The following is a 19,863-nucleotide window of genomic DNA, read 5'->3' on the forward strand; positions in this document are numbered from 1 at the left end:
GCCAAGGTACTCTTCCAGCAGGCAAAGTGAATTACTCATACAATCATGAAACTGTGCAACAGTGAAAAGGTTAATGGTCTGCAGGTACTTTTGCAGAAGATTACCAAAGTTGCTGCTGGACGGTACTGCACTACTTTATGGTTTGCAAGATCATGAATGTGCAGTGAGAGGCAGAGAGTAGTCATTTACCAATCACACATTCCATGGAATGAAGTAATCCTGGATACAAAAATTGTACTAACAGATGACTTAGGCAAGTGCATTATTATATTAAATTCAGAAGTATTATGGAAACCAGAAAGACTTATCAGCTGTGCCTAAGTTGCACAATAACTACAAAAAAGGATTAACCTTCCAGAAACTTGGCTATCTTCAGGAAAACTGAAATACACCAGACTCTGCTTTAAAAATGTAAGTCTTCTTTTATGGAAACATGGCAGTATTGTGGAATAGTGGTAAAAGGTGTGACATGCATATTGATAAAATATGGAGCCACATGCACTGCTACAACAGTTGTTGCCAGAGTGATGGTGGTAGTGAGTGTTCACGTGTATTTATATTGGCCAACACATCAGATGACTTCATAATACTTACTGGAGGGTTAATGGATTATATGACACTAAATCTAATTCCATGTGCCACGAGGAGATGAAAAGAAAAAAGGTTGTAAGTGGCCTCTGTTAAAGCTGGTAAAAGGATCACTGGAACACAGTGAGGACATGACAGACTAAAATGGTAAATAAAGTAGCCTCATCCAAGTCATATATGAGATTCAGCCAACTTAACCAAATATACAATTAAACCATACCTGTTAGTTTTAGTGGAATGAAACTGGCTGTAAGCTGTGTTTCGGTTCAATGAATTTCTGGGAAAAAAGTGCCTTTTTATGATTGCCTCCACACCATTGGTATCTACATTCAATAAAGTTGATATGGTGATAGATGTTATATGGAGCATGGTGGAAGAACAATTAAAGAAGGAAACATGCCACAGCTTTGAAGGTAATGACACCAGAAACCATTAAGAAAGTTACTGATCATGACTGGAAGGCAGTCATAGTCCCCATATAGGAAACTGTGAATGTGTACCTGAAGAGGAATCCATTGATGAAAATTTCTACAAAAGACATTAGAATCAAAGTGGAATTTGCAGATAGAGAAGAAAATTCTGATAAACAGGAACTGTCTACTAACAATGTAGGTCATACAATCCTAGGCGCTGAAAGAAACTAATTCTTCAGATGTAAAAGTGGAAGGAGTAAATGTAAGGGCTCACTGTACAGTTGATGCTCTGAGTTGTCAACAGGCCTGTAAAAGAGACTAGGGTCATTTCTAAGTTTTGGACGAATCCTTCTTCAAAGCTGACAGAATATACCAGCACAGCTACATTCTCCTGGCTGACTGTATTGTGCTGACAGTGCAGCTCAGCTGTGGTTTTTGGCTGTGTGGGGTGGAGTGGACAAGGGGAGAAATATGGCAGGAAATAAGTGGAAGGGTTCGAGAAGGGTAGCTGACAGCTGGGAGGGATAGGAATGTGGCATTGGTGAGCTCATTCTGGCTGTAGATGCTTGCACAGGTCACAGTGAAGTGAAGGTGTGTGTTGGAAGGGAAGAGGAAGAGGGAGGCAAAAGTGAAGAAGGTGTGATAGAAGTTCGAATGAAATTAGTGTCATGGGGCAGGGGTGGAGGTGAATGAGGGCCAGAGGCTAGTGTAGACTGAGGCCAGAGAGGTTGCAGGATCAAGGGAACTGTGAGTGCAGTTCCCGTGTATGTAACTCAGAGAAGCCTTTGTTAGGATGAAGGATCCAAATGGCATTGGTTGTGAAGCAGCCATTGAAATCACAGGTGTTGTGCTCAGCAGCATGTGTTGCCATTGCGCAGTACATTCTGCTCTTGGGTATAGTTTGGAGGCGGCCATTCATTCATTCATCCTGCAGTTGTATCCACCTCTCTGCTGTTCTGTATCCCCCTCCCAATCCAATCCTCCAAATCATTGTGTGTAGCACACAACTCCCCCCGCCAGCAGTCATAATGAGCTCACTGTTGCCATATTCCTATCCCTTACAACTGCTCTCTCTCCTTCCCCTCTTTGAGCTTCTGTTTCCCAATCTTTTCCCCTACTCCCTCCCAATTTTCTCCACTTCCTCATTCCACCCAGCACAACAGCTCACACCAGTTGTGCTTCTGTCTGAAGACATAATTACAGCAGTTCTGCACACTAGTCTGTCCTGTAAGGGCATCTTCATCTCTGCATAATTTCTACAACCTACATCCAAATGGATCAAAGTACCATACATTAATCCCTTCGTTACAAAACTGGTGATATTTTTTATGCCTCAGGATGTGTCCAATCAATGTATCCCTTCTTTTAGTGAGGTTGTGCTATACAGTTCTTTTCTCCCTATTTCAGTTCAGTACCTCCTCATAGTTATCCAGTCTTCCCATCAAATTTTCAGTATCCATCAGTAGCACTACAATTAAGAAGCTGCTATTCTCTTCTTGTCAGTACTGTTAATCATCCACATTTCACTTCCATACAAAGCTACACTTGAGAAAACACTCCCTAACACTTAAATTTATGTGTAATGTTAACAACTTCTCGTTTTCCAAAATGCTATTCTTGCTTCTGCCAATCTGCATTTTATATCCTCTCTACTTTGGCCCTCGCCACTTTTTTTGCTGACCAAACAGCAAAACTCACCTATTACTATTAGTGTTCCATGTCATAATCTAATGACCTTGTCATCTCCTGATTCACTTTAACTAAATTGCATTATCCTTATTTTACTTTTGTTGATGTTCGTCTTATAACCTCTGTTCAACTGATCTTCCTAGTTCATTGTCATCTCTGGTAAAATAATGTCATCATCAAAGAGTGAATTCTCGTTAACATTGTCAAAGTTATAGTTCTGTTATATTCACACCTGTTGACATCTGTCTTCCTTCAAATAGGAATTGTTACATTCTTGATGAAGTCTGAGGTATTCACCTGTCTCATATACCTTGCGTACTAATTGGAATAATTTTGTCATGTTATGTTTTCCTGAGTGCTTCAATAATTCTGAGGAATGTCACCTACCTCAGGTGCCTTGCTCCAGCTTAGATCTACTCACAGTATCATACCTCCATTCTCAATTTACTTCTTAGTTTGTTTCTACAATATTGTCTTAAGTTCATTTACCTTATGTAGCCCCTGTATCACAAAGCCACGCAAGCCATCCACTTCAGCAAGGTCTACAGTTCATGGAGAGGAATGTAGTAATACAGAGTATTTACATTTGCAATCAATAAAGTAATTTCTTCAAAGTTTTTAGCATGTCTAAGACCTTTTGTTCCTTATACACTGTTATGACTTTATGCAGGACAATACAGTGCAAGGTTTTCATTACTGCCCTACTTCTCATTCACACTGGATATGCAAATAGTTGCCTATCTCTCATTTTCAATCACAACATAGCACACATTCCATCATTGCCTCACATGTACTTTGCTTATCAAACTAAACATCATCACTGTGGTCCTGATCAGCTGACAATGTATGTAGTGCTACATTATGAAATAATGCATGTAGTGTGTGCAATGACATAGAATAAGAAATAAGTGAACAGTGTAGCACTAGACTTTTACATTACAGTATTCTTCTTAGCGAAACTATTGAACACTAGGGATAAACCAAATGTGGAAGCACTGTTCCAAAAAGGCTGCACTCATATCTGGGAGGGTGGAGGTTCCAATCTCTATCTGGTCATTCTGATTTAGGTTTTCCTTGTTTTCCCTAACTAGGATATTTTTTTGTTCTTAAATTGTATACCATAACATGTCCAATGTCCTCGTAAAACTGGGATGTGTATAAATAAAACTACTACTGCTTGTACTGTAGATACACATATATACCCCCAAATAAAATATATCACAAGCCACTATTAGTTATTGATAGTCTGTGCAGTTTAGGCTATATACACAAATTTGTGTTTGTTCTCTGCACTGATTTTAATTAACAGCACTTCATTTGTCGTATCGTCATTTGAAGCTCATTTTTGGAAGCCTTATTGTTTGTAGACCCTGGTCACCAAGTGCACAAGTTCAGTCTTGCTCTAGGCACAGATCATTCTTAGCTGGAGTATTAATTTGGTGTACACATTTGTAATCATATTTGCTCAGTAAAATATTTTTCAGCGAGGTCTTTTTTTAAAAAAGAAAGAAAATTGTAATGTAGGGGCTACTTTTGTCCCTTCTTGTGTGATCATTTCACTGTATAGTGACAAATGACAGTGTTTGTGTTACTGCTTGTGCAATAACCATGTGTGAAAGTCATTGAGGCAGAGAATCTTCCATTTTGATTATTGTTTTGCAACCTCCTCCCATGCATTTAAGTATATGTTGCGATTTCTACAGGTTTAAAGTTCCTGCTGCCTTCTACATAATTGCAAAAGGCATATTTTGTGAATTAGTAACTAGCAATTCATTTGTGGTTCCCAGTGGTAAGCTTACAAAGTTTCTGAATTTGTTTCCTTGTTTTTCTCCTTTATAGATCCTACAGTTCATGATTCTACGAAGTGTTGCTGCTCTTTTTCACACATTGCTACTCCCTGTGCCCTCCGTAAGTTTGCAGTTAGTGTATAAGCTTTGCAATCTACACTGTGTTCGAAGTTATTCGTGCTACTGTTTCTAGGTTTGCTGGAAAGTTTCCAGTCAATTTATTGTTTATCATTCTGGACACTTTCGCATACATGTCTATTGTGATTGTTGGATCTCTACTCTACAGTTAAGATCTACCTGTGTCCTCAGAGTGATATACTTGTTCATTGTAAACAAGAGAAGTGGTACCATTGGTCATATAAAATTACAGAAAGTTAATTTTAGTCACTGTGTGACCATTTTCAGAGCTTAAAAAGTATAAGACATAAAATCAGACATGAAGGCCATATTATAAAACATAGGCATAAGTCACATTGGATAGATTACAATTACGATGTATAGTAGGTACCAGATATTAAAGTCTTGAAGACTCATGTAATAAAACACATATTACAGCTTCAGCATGGTGTCAGTACAGGACATAGCATCTAATGAAAAAATTTTGAACTGAGCTTGCAGCTTACAATCATACTCCAGTGTAACTTTCTTTAGTTTTCCTGGCCTTACCCTATTTGAAGTGGTTGCCATGTTAACTCAAGATTTGGCAACATAAGTGGTAGAGTGTGATCAGATTGCCATGCCCCCCTCCCCCCATACGGACGAAATTTGTGTACCATATCTGTCTGTACCTAGTGTTATGCCGTGGAAAAGTGTGTGAACATCTTTCCTAAATGTTTGCAAATCATGTAACTGAGGCATGACGTGAGTACTAGCCTGATGTTCACCTAGTCTAATGTGGGAAACTGCCTAAAAACCATATCTACACTGTCTAGTACAGCAGCCCTCATCATTAAATCTGTTGGACAGGACCAACATGCCTCCCTGAACACTGGAAACAGCATTCTAGCTATCCATGCAGGTCATTGCTTCATTCTATCATTTCATTTAAAACCTGCAAATAGTTCCTTGTACCGTATCTACTTCTAAACTCAGCTTAGTCCTTTGTTTGAGTAAATCCAATGTTTTCCCTGTTCAGCTCGTAATGATTTAATAGATGTCTTGTATATACAGACAGAAGGCTAATAGATCTGTTTGCCTGTTTACTCATATTTCATGTGACTCACAACAACTTTTGTATTATCCCACTTTTTGGGAATTGTCTTCCCGATGCAGACATTCTATAAATATGATCTCATTTTCATGGCAAACTGAGGTAATATATAGCTTTGACGTTTCAAGCCAAGTGAATTCATTGAAATAGCGCTACGTTTTGATGAGTGTCACTTTTGGCAGAGATGATAAATAGGGGGTGACACTCTTTGATAGATCACACAGTTTTGACGAACTCACACAGATTGAAACATGGCAACTTATATTAATTCTGTAAATAATTCTGAAAGTGCTTTTTGTGCTATTTTTTATCCAGATTTTATCACTTCTGTGGAAAAGCCATTTATTTATTTTATTTTTTGCAAAATGTTGTTTTTCTCATTTTTGATGTTTGTTTTTAAATTTGAGATTTTCCGTTGTTTTTGCATGAAGCATCTTTTGGCATCTGCCTAAGTACCTTTGTTAAATAATTGCTCCTTTTGTTGATACCTCTATGATCTTCATTTCCTAAGATGCTGAATGTATTGTTTAATTGTTTCTGGTATTCTACTGTTAAGTTTGTTTCTGTCCAGCTTTGTGTCTAGTTTTAGTGCAATATATATAATATTGGTTTTAATTTTCTTACGTACAATAAATTCTATGCCTGGATTTCCTCTCAGCTCTGTTCCTCTGTAATAGAACATATCATTTAGAGAATGTAAACGTCAAAGATTTTCTTGTGGAAGATGTCACGAAGTCTCAGTATGACTTTGTTGTAACTCATCTGAAGAATAGACACACAATAAAAATTTTTCTCATGCAAAATCTTATAAAGGAAGAGCAGTAATTGTATAGTACACCAGCACTTCAAGATTTAAAAACAAGTGGAACTTACTTGTAATCCTAAATTATTTATTTCTTCTTTCTTGTTTACGGCGAACATAGTGGTATTATTTTGTATTCATGTTCAGACTCATTTACTGTAATAAATGACATAATCTGTTTAATTATGAAATTTAATTTTTTCCCCACTTGTACTATTCTCTTTCAGTTGTACAGTGCGCACACCTTCTTGTAAAAAATGTGGATTATTATTTTGTAAGCAGTTGGAACATGTCTAGACAGAAAATAAATATTTGTTATTTCAAAACCGTGAAAAGTATAGGCAACTGAAATGGTTGTATACACACTATGAAATTGGAAGGTAGTTGTTAGAAGTGAAGTCAGAGATTTTGGTCATCATAACTAGGCAAAGCCATTTGTGGGAGAAGAAAAGCCTTGCTTTAATTACGGAAAGAGAACTCGATAAATAAGCCTGACTCAAACAATATGGATATCAAATGAAAGGTTAAATGTCTGATGATCATAAGAACTGCGTGACTGTATAAGTATTTTACAGCAGGCAAGCAGGTAATGCAGATGAAAAAGAGAGAGGGAAGATATAATCATTGAGGTAATCATCATTTTTCATGTCTACTGCAGAACTTAGGCCACTTCCTAATTTCCCTGGATGTTATGAACTTGTGATATGCACTTGTGGTGCTCCTGCATATTTTAGTGACATTTATCCACCTTCCTGTAGATTGTCAACTTTGAAATGCAGCAAAGAACTTTATTGGTTCACCTGCTCTCCGTTTAGCTGGCCCTGTGCCCTCCAAATTCATTTTATTCTGATAGCAGATACAATTGATTTAGTGACTTCTTCCATTAGTTGTTGAAATTTATCTTCACTTGACTAAAAAATTAAAATGTCATCATCCAGAGACAGTTGAGTTATTCTTTGTTTTCCACAGTTTTTGTGGATCTGGTAATTCCTCTAGGGCCACAGAGAATAGTTTTTGAGATATGGGATCCATTGCCTGACTCCTCTTCCAGTTCTGAATTTTCCACTAATGCTGATTAAATCTATTGGAAATTATAGCACTGGTCTGTATACAATATACTTTATAATGTACTAACATAAACTGAACCAATTCATTATTTTCTCAAAGTGTGTTAGTGCAAATATAGATAATAATGTATGCAATGCCAGGTGACAGAGAGGTACGATACAGTATCAGAGAAAGTTGGATGAGGTACAATTCATGTTTAAGAAGAAAATCTTAGGAAGAAGTGTTTGGTCATGATATTGCCTGAAGCAGAGCACACAGGGACAGGTACAAAGGCGCGTGCATTAACACGTCCAGAGCAGTTAAAGGGTTAATCACATAACTGAATATAACAGGTACAAATTTGAGAATTATTGTTCCACTCGAGTAAATGTTGTCATTTGTTTATTGTTACAAGAAGCTTTTGTTCAAAGCAATATGAATGAGGTGTCACCCCGTGTCAGTTGCATTATATGTGGCATGGTCCCCATCTGAATTCTTCCAACAAATGACTTTTTACTTAGCTAATCGCTGAAGGCATTCAAGAAAAATAAAACATTGTACATTTAATCCAGTAATTTTTGCTGTTTTCATTCTATCTCTCTTAGGCTAAATGTTTTTGACAGAGTAAGCTGCAGAAAAACTCTAGGTACAATTGAGAGAAGTAATAGTTTTGTATAGTGCTGTAATTTGGACAGAATCATGGATTTTATAGTGCACTTATTCAGTAAAATTCATCAGAATATAGGAATCCTCTTAAATACTTTACTGCCAATACAAGAAACAGGATTTCAAATTACATACTTGCAGAATTATTATGTTTATCAGAATACTGTAGGTAGCAGAAATTAATCTGATACAGCTTGAGCAGTGCAAGTTAGTATTATTGCATAACTAGTCAATAGATAGGATTGTGGGTACACTATTTAAGACTGGGACAGATCTTTGATTATATGTCGCATTATGTTTGGTATCAAGAGCCAGTATCCCTTACTCTGTATAAGAATTTTATGCCAAGTTGTACCAAACTGTAAGAGATTGTATTGACAAGATCACTTAGAAATATGTGGAGGGTCATTGTCTGTGAGAACTTAAATGCGATCTATTTGTCAGACAATAGGCTGCTCATCATGCTCCATGGACTAGGGTTATTTTGGTGCATGTTTGAAGTATTCCCCACTGTAAAATTTGTAAAATTCCCACCAAAATTAAAGTGGCATAACACAGTTCTCATTGGGAACTGCTTTTTAAATCACATTGTCTTTAATGAATTACATACTGATGTCATAGTAAAAATTTTGCCTGTTGACAGCAGGAAAAAAAAAAAAAAATAATAATAATAATATCTTTTCAGTTGGGTTTAGGTAGTGAAAGAAAAATATTGTTTGAAAGAATGTGCTCTGAAGAAGAATGGACAACTCAAAACCTGAGGAATAATGTTCACTTTATTGTTTGTGTGTAACAGCTCTGGACACACTTGTACCTGTCATCCTCACTCTTATCGCTGTTTTGGCACAGAGTATAGATTGGTGGGTAACTTCACATGATATTTCACTGCCAAGTAACATAGCTCAATGTAGTGTGATCTTTACATAGAAAGAACTGCTACAGTATAGTACAGAAACTAAATGAAGAAAATATACAGTGAGATGAATAGAAATGGCACTTTTATTTAAAGACAATAATTACACTGAATTTTGTCACAATTCATAATGGTCCGCTGGAAATTACAAAAGGTGGGACATCATAGAATGTGTATCACCACATACAGCAATGCAGAATCTGCAGCATGTTTCCAAGCTGGCCAGGATGCTGGTACATAGTTCTGTTCATCCAACAATGCAATTGACAGCTGCTGGATGATTGGTGGTGCATGCAGACATGATGCATTATGTCTCCCGAACACATCCCCTACATTTAAGGTGGGGGAATGAGCAGGCCAGTCCATTCACCATTCACTGAGTATCCTCTCATTCCAAGAGATATTGTTTTAATCCATTACTTCAAACAACATATTAATTCACAGAGACCACTAGAAGCCATATGTATACTGGCAAAGTCAGTGTTTTATTATTATGAACCTTAGAGTTATGCAGAATTTACATTCCAAAATTCAGGCAATTAGATAAATTGTAGAAGTTGCTCTTTTGCTTTGTTTTTGAAAATATAGTGATTTCAGTTTGCTGTCTGATGTATTTTACTAATCTGTTACAGCCATTCGCATAAAGTATAAAACTACAGTCTGAAACCTAGATAGTTTGGCGTAGTTGATGGAAATTATTTTTACTTTTAGTATTGTGGTTTTGAATTTTGGAGCTCATCCTAAATTCACCCTCATTATTAAACAGAAACACAGTTAGGGAATATATGTACTGACATGTAAACGTAAGAATCCTGAGGTCCCTCAGGAGGCTTCTGCAGGAAGTTTGTTATTCAGTTTTACACAGTAATATTATTGCACACTTCTGTGGAATACTTTCTGACCTTAGCTGCATTGGTCCAGGAGATTATTTATTTATTTATTTATTTATGCATTTATTTTACCTGGCAAGATTAGGGCCTTCAGGCCCTCTCTTACACCTAACCAGGCACACTCAGATTCAACAAATTTCAGTGTCTACAGAAAATTAGGACATATAACATGTTATACAGTATTAATGTTAAAGAAAAAAAATAGAGATTATAAAAGTAGTACAATGATAATTATAACAATCAAAAAATAATTATAACAATCAAGAATAATAAAAATAATATAGATAATGATAACAATAATAATAATAATGACTATGTATATGAAAGTAAACATATTTTTCTTTTATGAGTGTCAGTCCTATTGCTAGTTGGGAATTTTCTCGTTATATTCTTGCAGCTTGTGAGTTATTCTCATCAAGCAGAGACATAAGACGATGGAATGGGGTGAAAGAGATATAGAAGAGGTAGATAGGTTAGAGGAAGAGAAATAGAATGGTAAAATTCGAAGCTATGATGGAGAGGAGAAAGAAAAAGATGAGGGGGGGCACAACAATGGTGGCTATACCGACCCTAATATGTAAGTCTTAAGTTCCCTCTTGAATGTTGAGTGGTCTTGGATAAGATGCAGATCACAGGGGAGCGCGTTCCATAGTCGTATGGCTGAGATGGAGAATGACACGGAGAAAGATTTTGTGTTATGTAAAGGTACAGCCAAGATGCTAGACGTATCCGATCTGGTATTGCGGTTGTGGAATGATGATAGGTGTTTAATGTGAGAAGATAAGTATTGGGGGCACCAGTGGCTAAGAAATCGATGAAGTAAGCACATCGTGTGGAGATCGCGTGCCTTATGTGGGCGTATCCAACCTAGCTGGGAGTATGAAGGACTGATATGATCATACAACCGTATGTTGCATACGTATCTAACACAAGCATTCATCACTAGCTCTAGGCATCTCGAATTTTCATTATTTGTGCCATGTTGAACTACATCACAGTAGTAAAGATTAGGCAAGACTAGTGTTTGGACTAATTTTTGTTTAACATGGGTTGGAAATATTTTTCTAAATTTTTGAATTGCATGTAGGGAGGAGAGCGATTTCCGGCAGGCTGTGACTGTTTGTTCTTCCCAGTTTAGGTGTTCATCCAAGATTATTCCAAGGTCTTTTACTGTTTTTTGGTATGGTAGTTGGGTACCATTGAGGAGTATTTGAGGGACTGTTTCGCGAAAGTACCGACTGATTAACTTTGGATGAGATATAAGTATGACCTGGGATTTATTGGGGTTTAGTTTCAGACCTAGGTTCTGTGCCCATCGAGAAACAAAGCAAAGATCTGCGTTCATACTCGCTACTGCGTCAGCAATGTTCTTGGGGCTTGCACTTATGTACAGTTGGATGTCGTCGGCATATAGATGGTAGTTGCAGGAGTGAATCACTGAAGAAATATCATTAATGTACAGTGAGAAGAGTAATGGACCAAGGACGGAGCCTTGGGGAACTCCAGAGCGCACGTTTTTCCATGATGACTTTTCCGACCCACAAATGACTTGTTGACTTCTGTTTTTGAGGTAGCTGTCGAACCAGTGTATTGCGCTGTTTGAGAAATTCAGCTGCTTCATTTTAATTAGTAATATATCAAAGTCAACTGTATCAAAAGCCTTGCTAAAGTCAAGCAGTGTTAGGATGGTAGCTTCACGTCTGTCTATAGCATGTTTAATGTCATCAGTTACTTTGATTAATGCAGTTGCTGTACTATGGTGCTTTCGAAAGCCTGACTGATATTTGTCGTGGATGTTATGAGTTTTGAGGTAATCCGTCACCTGTTCATGGACGATATATTCTAGGGCTTTAGATATTGCAGGAAGTATGCTGATCGGCCTGTAGTCACCTGGCGACTTAGGGTTGTCAGTCTTGGGTATAGGTTGAATTAAGCTTTGCTTCCACTCAGTAGGATATGTACTACTGACAAGAGACAGGTTGAAGATGTCTGTGATAACTGGAGTAATAGTGTTTACGACGTTCTTAATCATGCCAATGCTCACTCCATCATTTCCTACTGCCTCGGAAGAGATTCTCATAATTGCCTTGTGTACTGTGCCGGTAGTGACATGTTTTAGGAAAAACTTGTCTCTCGAGAGATTGATATCTTGGGGCTGGTAATTTGTCGCTGCGTGGCAGTTTACGGTTGTTGAGAAGAAATCGTTTAATTCTTCTGCAGACGCTTGATAAACAGCGTCAGATCTTCGCTTCCCTATACCGAAACTGCGCAGCTTTTTCCACAGTGCAGCAGGTTTTGATATGCCGCATACGACAGAGCGGGCATGTCTGATTTTGGCATTCCTCACGCTTTGCTTGGTTCTATTTCGGAGTTTCCTATAAGCTTCGTATGCCTCGGGAGTTGGGTTACGCTTGAAGGCCCTATGTGCAGCATCACGTTCATTCATTAACTGGCGTAATGCAGTGGTGAGCCACGGAGCGGGAGCTCTCTTTACCTTGACAGTGCGTTGAGGAGCATGTTTATCATACAGTGCAATAATTTTGCGACATAATTCCCGAATTTTTCCGTCTAAAGTCGGTTCATTGCTTATATCATGCCAAGGGATGTCTGAGCAATCCTTTTGAAGAGCGTCATGGTTAACATTTTTTAGGTTTCTGTAGGTTACCAGCTGAGATTTTTCCTTGGTAGTATGTACTGAGTAATTTAAGAAAATCACGTCATGAGCAGAGAGTCCTGGAGCGGATGTCTGATTGGCGCGAATTATTTTATCTGGTCGCTTTGTTGCTATTATATCTATGAGTGTATGGCTGTGTGGCGTGTGATGAGTTGGGTCCAGCGGTGTTAAACTCATATCATTGGAGTGGAACAGTCTCCTAAGTTTTTCTGCAGAGGGAGATTTTAACTGTAAGTCGATGTTTGTGTCGCCCATTATGATTATGTGTTCATACAGTGTCACGAGCGAGGACAGGGCAGACTGAAAGGAGGACATAGCACCGACGTTTGGAGGTTTATAGATTACTCCAATTAGCAGTTTCTGATTTGATGTATTTATTTCGAAAAACAAGAACTCTGCTTCTCCTTCGCCCTTTGCATCCGATGTGCATAGTATAGTAGGTCTCAGATCAGAGCGAATATAGGCACCCACACCACCCCCGCATCATGTTTCACGATCTGCCCTTAGGAGAGAGTAACCAGTGATTCGGATAGCGTCGGAAGAAATGTTTGGTTTCAACCAAGTTTCAGAGACGAGGATAATATGGAACAGCGATTGCCAGAACAGGTCACAGAACTCATCGAAGTGAGCCGTTAGCGACTGAGCGTTCGCGTGGGCCACAAAGAGCCCGCCGCCGGAACCGGTCCGTCCCATTGTGGCCGCCTGTAGGACCGAGCGTGCTCCGTCTACCTGCTGGCCGGAAGAGGGACAAAAGCTGGATTTCGCGGGGGAAGACATATTTACAGGTGTGTCCAAGGTCGCGACTGACTCAAGCGTCTGTGGGCTAAAGGTGAAAGACAAGCTGGAGGTATCGGAGAAGGGAGCGAAAAGAAAGATGGAAAGTGGCAGTAGTGGTTACGAAAAAGATAGTAGTAGTAGTAGTGGTAGTGACGAGGATGAAAATAACAGATATAGAAAGGCGGTTTTAAGGAGATTCCTGTTAATGGAGAATGTTAATTCCCGTTTGACTGACAATATGAATATAAATGAGCACTTATGATAGGCATGTCATAGTACAGTAGTGGTTGGAAGTCTAGCACTCGTGTTTGCAGGTCAACATAGTAAGAAAGATTTGTAAGAGCAAAGCAGGCAGATCTGAGTTTATGGTTAACATATCCACATGCTGGTGCCACCACAGTTTTTCATCTGTATATCTATGAATGTCACACATGGTAGCTCATCCAGTACATGCAAATTGGTTTCTAGCTTTGGTACCTACCAGCCATTTTTATTTCTTTGGAATTGTGTAATATGAGCTTTTGTAACATTAAGGGTTACACTGTTAACTGTGAACCAGTTTAAGCATATTCTATTATTCTCTTGACTGTGTCTAATATACCAGGTAAACCATTTATGTAGGTAAACAAAAGGAGCATGGTAAGCACCAAATATTATGGGGCACCATATTTAGTGTTTACTCACTCAGAATATACCCATATTCCTGTCATTTTATTTGCAAATGTGACACTTTGTTTCATACTATTAAGATACTAGAATACCTTGTATTCCATACTGTTTTAATTTCTCTAGTAGTATCTTATGATTTACATGACCAAAGTCTTTAATATTCTCACAGAAAATGCAAACATGATTCCTTTTCTTGTTTAATTCTAGTAGAGCTGAGGTATTTGACAATGGTTTGGTGAAAACTGATTTTTTCAATGTCACAAGCTGCTGAACAATTTTAAGTGAAATGGTGTGACTGATGCTGGTCTCTAAATACTGCCTGTGCACCATAATTTAAGTCACCACTGTGCATGTTGCAGGCACCTCCTAGTGTGGGCCATTGTGTCTTCAGAACACTTCCTAGCAGTGGCTGCTGTGTCTTTTGAGCACAGCCTAGTACTGGGCACAGTATATTGTGTAGCCATAGAAATGTCAAGAGTCTGAGTCGCCGTTAGGGTGGGATACAAGAAAAACTGAGTTCATGTTACCATTGATTGCTTTTTCAACAGAGAAGCCTTTAGGCAAACCATATTGAGCTATTATTAAAAGGTTATTCCCAGACAGATAGTTCAGTATTCAGTTGTAAACTACTTTTGCAAATATTTTTGAGTACAAAGTAAGATGGGAGATAGTGCTCAGTTGTTATCTCCTTTTTTATAAGTGCATACTTCAGCCTTTCAGGAATTGTCCCTTGACTCATTAACTGACTACTAAGGTAACTTGAAAGGGGGTTGGTGGGTAGGGTTACAGTGCCAGTACAGTACAATGTAGTCAGAAAACATGTAACATATATATAAAAGTTTGCCCTGTAAAAAATCCACTCCAGTGAAGGGTCTCTCTCTCTCTCTCTCTCTCTCTCTCTCTCTCTCTCTCTCTCTCTTTTTGATAGTTCTTGATATTTCTACTTCTTTAATTTCCTTCAGCATTAACTGTCTCATGGTGTGCATTACGTTAAAGATTTTTTTCTGTCCCCAATTAGCATGTGATTCATTATGGTAAACTGTGTGTATGAAATCTTGTTTGCATAGTTCTGTTTCTACTAGTGGCAGCCCAGCAGAGCATAAAGCAGTAAAATATGTGTGACATACTTGTCTTTTAATTTTCTTGCACTACAATTACTATCCTTTATAATATATAATACAAATTAAAACACTTATTATTGTTTATCTGTAATAAATCTTCCATCCATTGTATTGAGGAACTCGAGAGTTATTTTATCTGCACAGTGCCCTATGGACACATGTCATGTGGATGTAGGTGTGGCTGATGCACAGCAGAATTCAGTTAGGAAGTCTGTTGCTTCAGAAAAAGTAAGAAGAAAATTCTTCTGTTAGTTAGCAGTCATGAAAGAGGTGTGGGCCAACTTCTGCAGGGAAAGTTAGGTGACAGCAACCAGCTCGCAAACTTTTTCAAGCCTAGTGCATCTCTCAGCCAAGTGATAGAGGGCACAGGATCTTTGTGTAAAGGTTTCACCAAGGAGGGTCATGTTGTATTAGTGGTGGGAGCAGGGAACAGTATTGATAGGGACCAGGGCTACAGTATTGAGAGTGACCTGGTAAAAATAGCATCAGCAACGAACCATACTAATTTTGAGTTTCTGCCTGTTTTCAAGAGGTACGATCGACCCCAGTTGAACAGCTCTGAGAAGAGGGTCAATATGGAGTTGGATTGACTGCTTCGGGCTGGTGCTAGGTCAGGGATTGGTTTGGTTCCTGTTGACACTATTGGTAGGTGGGACTTTACTTCTCATGGCCTGCATCCCAATAGAATAGGGAAGGATATACTGACTAGGTTGATAGCAATTTCTTTATGGGGGGACACTGCATCTCATGGAGGTAGTTCTTTTTTAGGTTAAGCTCATTATCGACACATTCAATATTGAAACAAGATGTATCTGAAAATGTTAAGGATAATACTTGTGAAGACAAAAAAATGTAACAGTAAATTTACTATATCAAAATATCAGAGGTTTAAAAAACAAAATTAATGAATTTCAGATCTGTTTAGATGAGTACAGTCTACAAATCCTGTTGATATTATTTGTATTTCTATACATCATTTAGGTAGTAAAATTGAAATGCTTAATATGGAAGGGTATACCTTAGCTTCAAAGTATTGAATAAAAGAGATGGAGAAAGGAGGAGTTGCCATTTACAATAGAAAGGGTCACAATTATAAAAACACTGACATCCTTAAATTTTGAAGCATGTGCCACACAAGCAGAAACAAACAAAAGAAAAATAATTATAGTCACAATATACAGGGCTCCAACTGGTAATTTCCAGCTATTCACTAAACAGCTTGATGCAGTAATAAATTTCTTAATTTCTAAAAATAATGAACTCATACTAAGTGGAGATTTTAATTTAAATTTTCTGGAGGATAGTTACTCAAGATCCATACTAGAGTCTCTTACCACTTCTTATAATCTCATCCCCTTAGTACAGTTCCCAACCAGGGTTATGGTTACCAGCAGCACTGCTATTGATAACATTTTCATAGATACTACCACACTAGCAAATCATAGTATAAATCCAATATTTAATGGCCTTTCAGATCATGATGCCCAGTTGTTTACATTTAATATAGTGGAGTCTGATTCAACTAATAACAGGAAGTGGGAAACTATATAAATAATAAGTGAAAGAGGAATTGAATGTATAAAAACCTGTTTGAGGAATGCAGACTGGAAAGATGCATACAATTCACCTGGGATAAATGAAAAATATAACTGTTTCTCTAATGCAGTCATAGGTCACATTGAAAACTGCTGCCCTAAGAAAAGTAATCAAAGCAAATAGATTAAATGTTTCAAAACCTTAGATTACAAATGGAATAAAAGTATCTTGCAAAACAAAAAGAAGACTGTACTTAATGTCAAGGGAAAACGATGACTAGAGAGCTAAATCACATTACAAATTATATTGTAAAATTCTAAACAAAGTAATCAGAACCTCAAAATGTATTTATTTTCAAGGGGAAAAAAAATAAATGCCTCTAATAACAAGACAAAAACTATATGGAACACAGTGAAAAGTGAAACAGGAAAAACTAATCAGGCAAATGAGGAAATTATGTTAAATGTAAATAATGAGTTGATTAGAGACCCCTCCAAAACTGCAGACACTTTGAACAACTTTTTTCTTTCAGTAGCAGACAACTTAGGTTTGCATTGTTCCTCAGAAGACCGCTTAAAATATTTAAAAAATGCATTTCCGCAGAAGTTTGACAAAATTCAACTATATCCTACCTCACCGAAAGAGATTTATAATATTATTAGCACTCTTAAAAACAAATGTTCCTGTGGTTATGATGAAATCAGCACTACCATAATTAAATGTTGCTCCTCAGAACTTTGTGGCATACTGAGTTACTTATGTAATGAATCCCTCCACAGTGGTACTTTTCCAGATAGGCTTAAATATGTTATTGTCAAACCATTACACAAAAAATGAGACAAATCATCAGTGGAAAACTTCCATCCCATTTCATTACTGGTAATATTTTCAAAAGTGTTTGCAAGGGTTACGTACAATAGACTTTATAAACACTTAGTACAGAAAAATGTTCTCATTCGCAATCAGTTTGGATTTTGGAAAGGATTGTCAACTGATCAATAAATCGAAAGTTATTACGGAAAGGATTGTCAACTGATCAATAAATCGAAAGTTATTACCACTTGGAATATTCTGTGACCTGGCTAAAGCTTTTGATTGTGTTATGCGTGATATCCTTATACAAAAGTTAAAATATTATGGGATAACAGGAGTAGCAGGCTCATTGTTCTCATCCTATCTTTTTAATAGAAAACAATGTATGTCTGTATCAAGCTCACCACATAACACTAGTCGTTCAAAATATGAAACCATCAGACAAGGGGTGCCCCAGGGCTCTATTTTAGGTCCCTTGCTGTTTCTATTATATATTAATGACCTTCCATATGCACTGTCACAAAATGCAAATTTTGTCTTATTTGCAGATGATACAAGTGTTGGTATAAAAAACAGTACCCATGATCTCACTGAGCAATCAGCTAATGAAATATGTGTAAGTATCAATGGTTGGTTCACAGCAAATGGATTGTCACTGAATTTTGACAAGACCCTGTACATACAGTTTAGTATCTCACAAAAATACCTGACCCTATAAGTATAATGTATTCAAACAATGAAATTAAAGCTGTAGACAGTGTCAAATTTTTAGAGCTACAAATTGACCACAGCCTAAATTGTAAAACCCACACTCTAGACTTAATGAAATGCCTTAGTTAAGCTACATTTGCAGTACGCATGATAGCAGAAATAGGTGATTTAAAAATGAAGAAGTTAGTTTATTTGGCCTACTTCTGTTCACTAATGAATTATGGAATCATCTTTTGGGGAAACTCCTCCCACGAAGAAAACATTTTTAAAATTCAGAAATGAGTCATTAGAATTATATCTGGTGTCAGTCCTAGATTATCATGCAGAGACCTCTTTTAGAAACTTCGTATTCTAACTACTACTTCTCAGTACAAAGTGTAAAACACGATTATAATACCAGAACCAAAAACAATCTGTATAAGGACTATAAAAGCTTAACATTAGTACAAAAAGGAGTCAAATACATGGGTACTCATATATTCAATAACTTACCAAAGCATATCAAAAGTCTTGTAAGCAATAAAGATCAGTTTCAGAATGAATTAAAAAAAAAAAAAAATTACTCTTTCCACATCCCAGAGACTCCTCTCCAAGGGATCCATGGAAAACGATAAATGTAATGGGCCTGATTCCTAGACAACAATAAGGTAGTGATTATCACTTCTCAGAAGATGAAACAATGGATCTCAAGCATGAATGTCAAAACCACAGTAAACAATCATGTACATTGTACCACACTTAACAAATATTATAACTATTGAACCCATAATATCCTGCCATCAGCAAATTCTTGTGGCACCCACAATGCGAGAGTTACAGTATACGATGTGTGAGGTACGTTTCTTGGGGGACAAGGAAGAGGAGGAGGAAGGGGGGGGTGGAGGGGGGTGAGAGGGGGAGACATAGGATATGTGACAGACATATACGTGCAGCTGTAGGTATATTTATGCTTGTAGATATAATCTGTAATTCACATATTCATACTCCCATATATTGACATTTCAGGACAACTGAAGAAAAATATAATAATGTCTCTGTTCAAAGCAAGGGAACTGTGGTCAACACAATGTGGTGCTGATGAAACATTTGATCAGACAAGTATTACAATTGCCAGTATTGAAGGAGCATCAGAGAATATAATTGTTGGCAGTCACAATGGTTTTCTCTACATATTCCAGCCTTCCACAGCAAAATCAGAAGATGGAAAATTCATTGGATACAAACCTTGTGATCTCCTCATTGAAACACATCTTGCACATCCAATTTTGCAAGTGTGTGTAGGAAAACTTGTTTCGTAAGTATTTGTGTTATAATTTACAGTATGTTATTTCAAAACAATAAAACGGTAACTTACTCTGCAGGCTCTGACTAATTTGTAGTTATTGTTGTTTTTCTCAAAATGTTTAGTATGGTACTTTCTCGAGCACAATTTTTGAACTGGAACAGCTCAGGACATTAATTTAGGGTACTTTAATATTTTATTTTGTCAAGTTCTTTGACACTGATGTTGCAGAATGAATGTTTTGATCTGATATGATTTTTGTTGATCTCAGTACT

General features: G+C 37.4%; 1 protein-coding gene across 3 annotated transcripts in view; it reads left to right on the plus strand.

Annotated features, from left to right (window-relative positions):
* The window catches only part of LOC124606354 (protein PTHB1), an 85,455-nt gene that overhangs the window by 8,800 nt on the left and 56,792 nt on the right, over positions 1–19,863 (plus strand). Inside the window, exons 3-4 of one of the 3 annotated variants that reach the window (XM_047138339.1) lie at positions 4,530–4,598; positions 19,312–19,600. In XM_047138339.1, the coding sequence (XP_046994295.1) occupies positions 19,335–19,600 (266 nt within the window). In that variant the 5' untranslated portion in view covers positions 4,530–4,598; positions 19,312–19,334. Of the gene's footprint in view, positions 1–4,529; positions 4,599–18,143; positions 18,212–19,311; positions 19,601–19,863 lie in introns of all 3 variants that reach the window. The other 2 variants (XM_047138353.1, XM_047138346.1) reach the window with 2 other exon arrangements.

The sequence above is a fragment of the Schistocerca americana genome, chromosome 1 (genome assembly GCF_021461395.2).
Source record: "Schistocerca americana isolate TAMUIC-IGC-003095 chromosome 1, iqSchAmer2.1, whole genome shotgun sequence".
NCBI classification, from domain to species: Eukaryota; Metazoa; Arthropoda; class Insecta; order Orthoptera; family Acrididae; genus Schistocerca; species Schistocerca americana.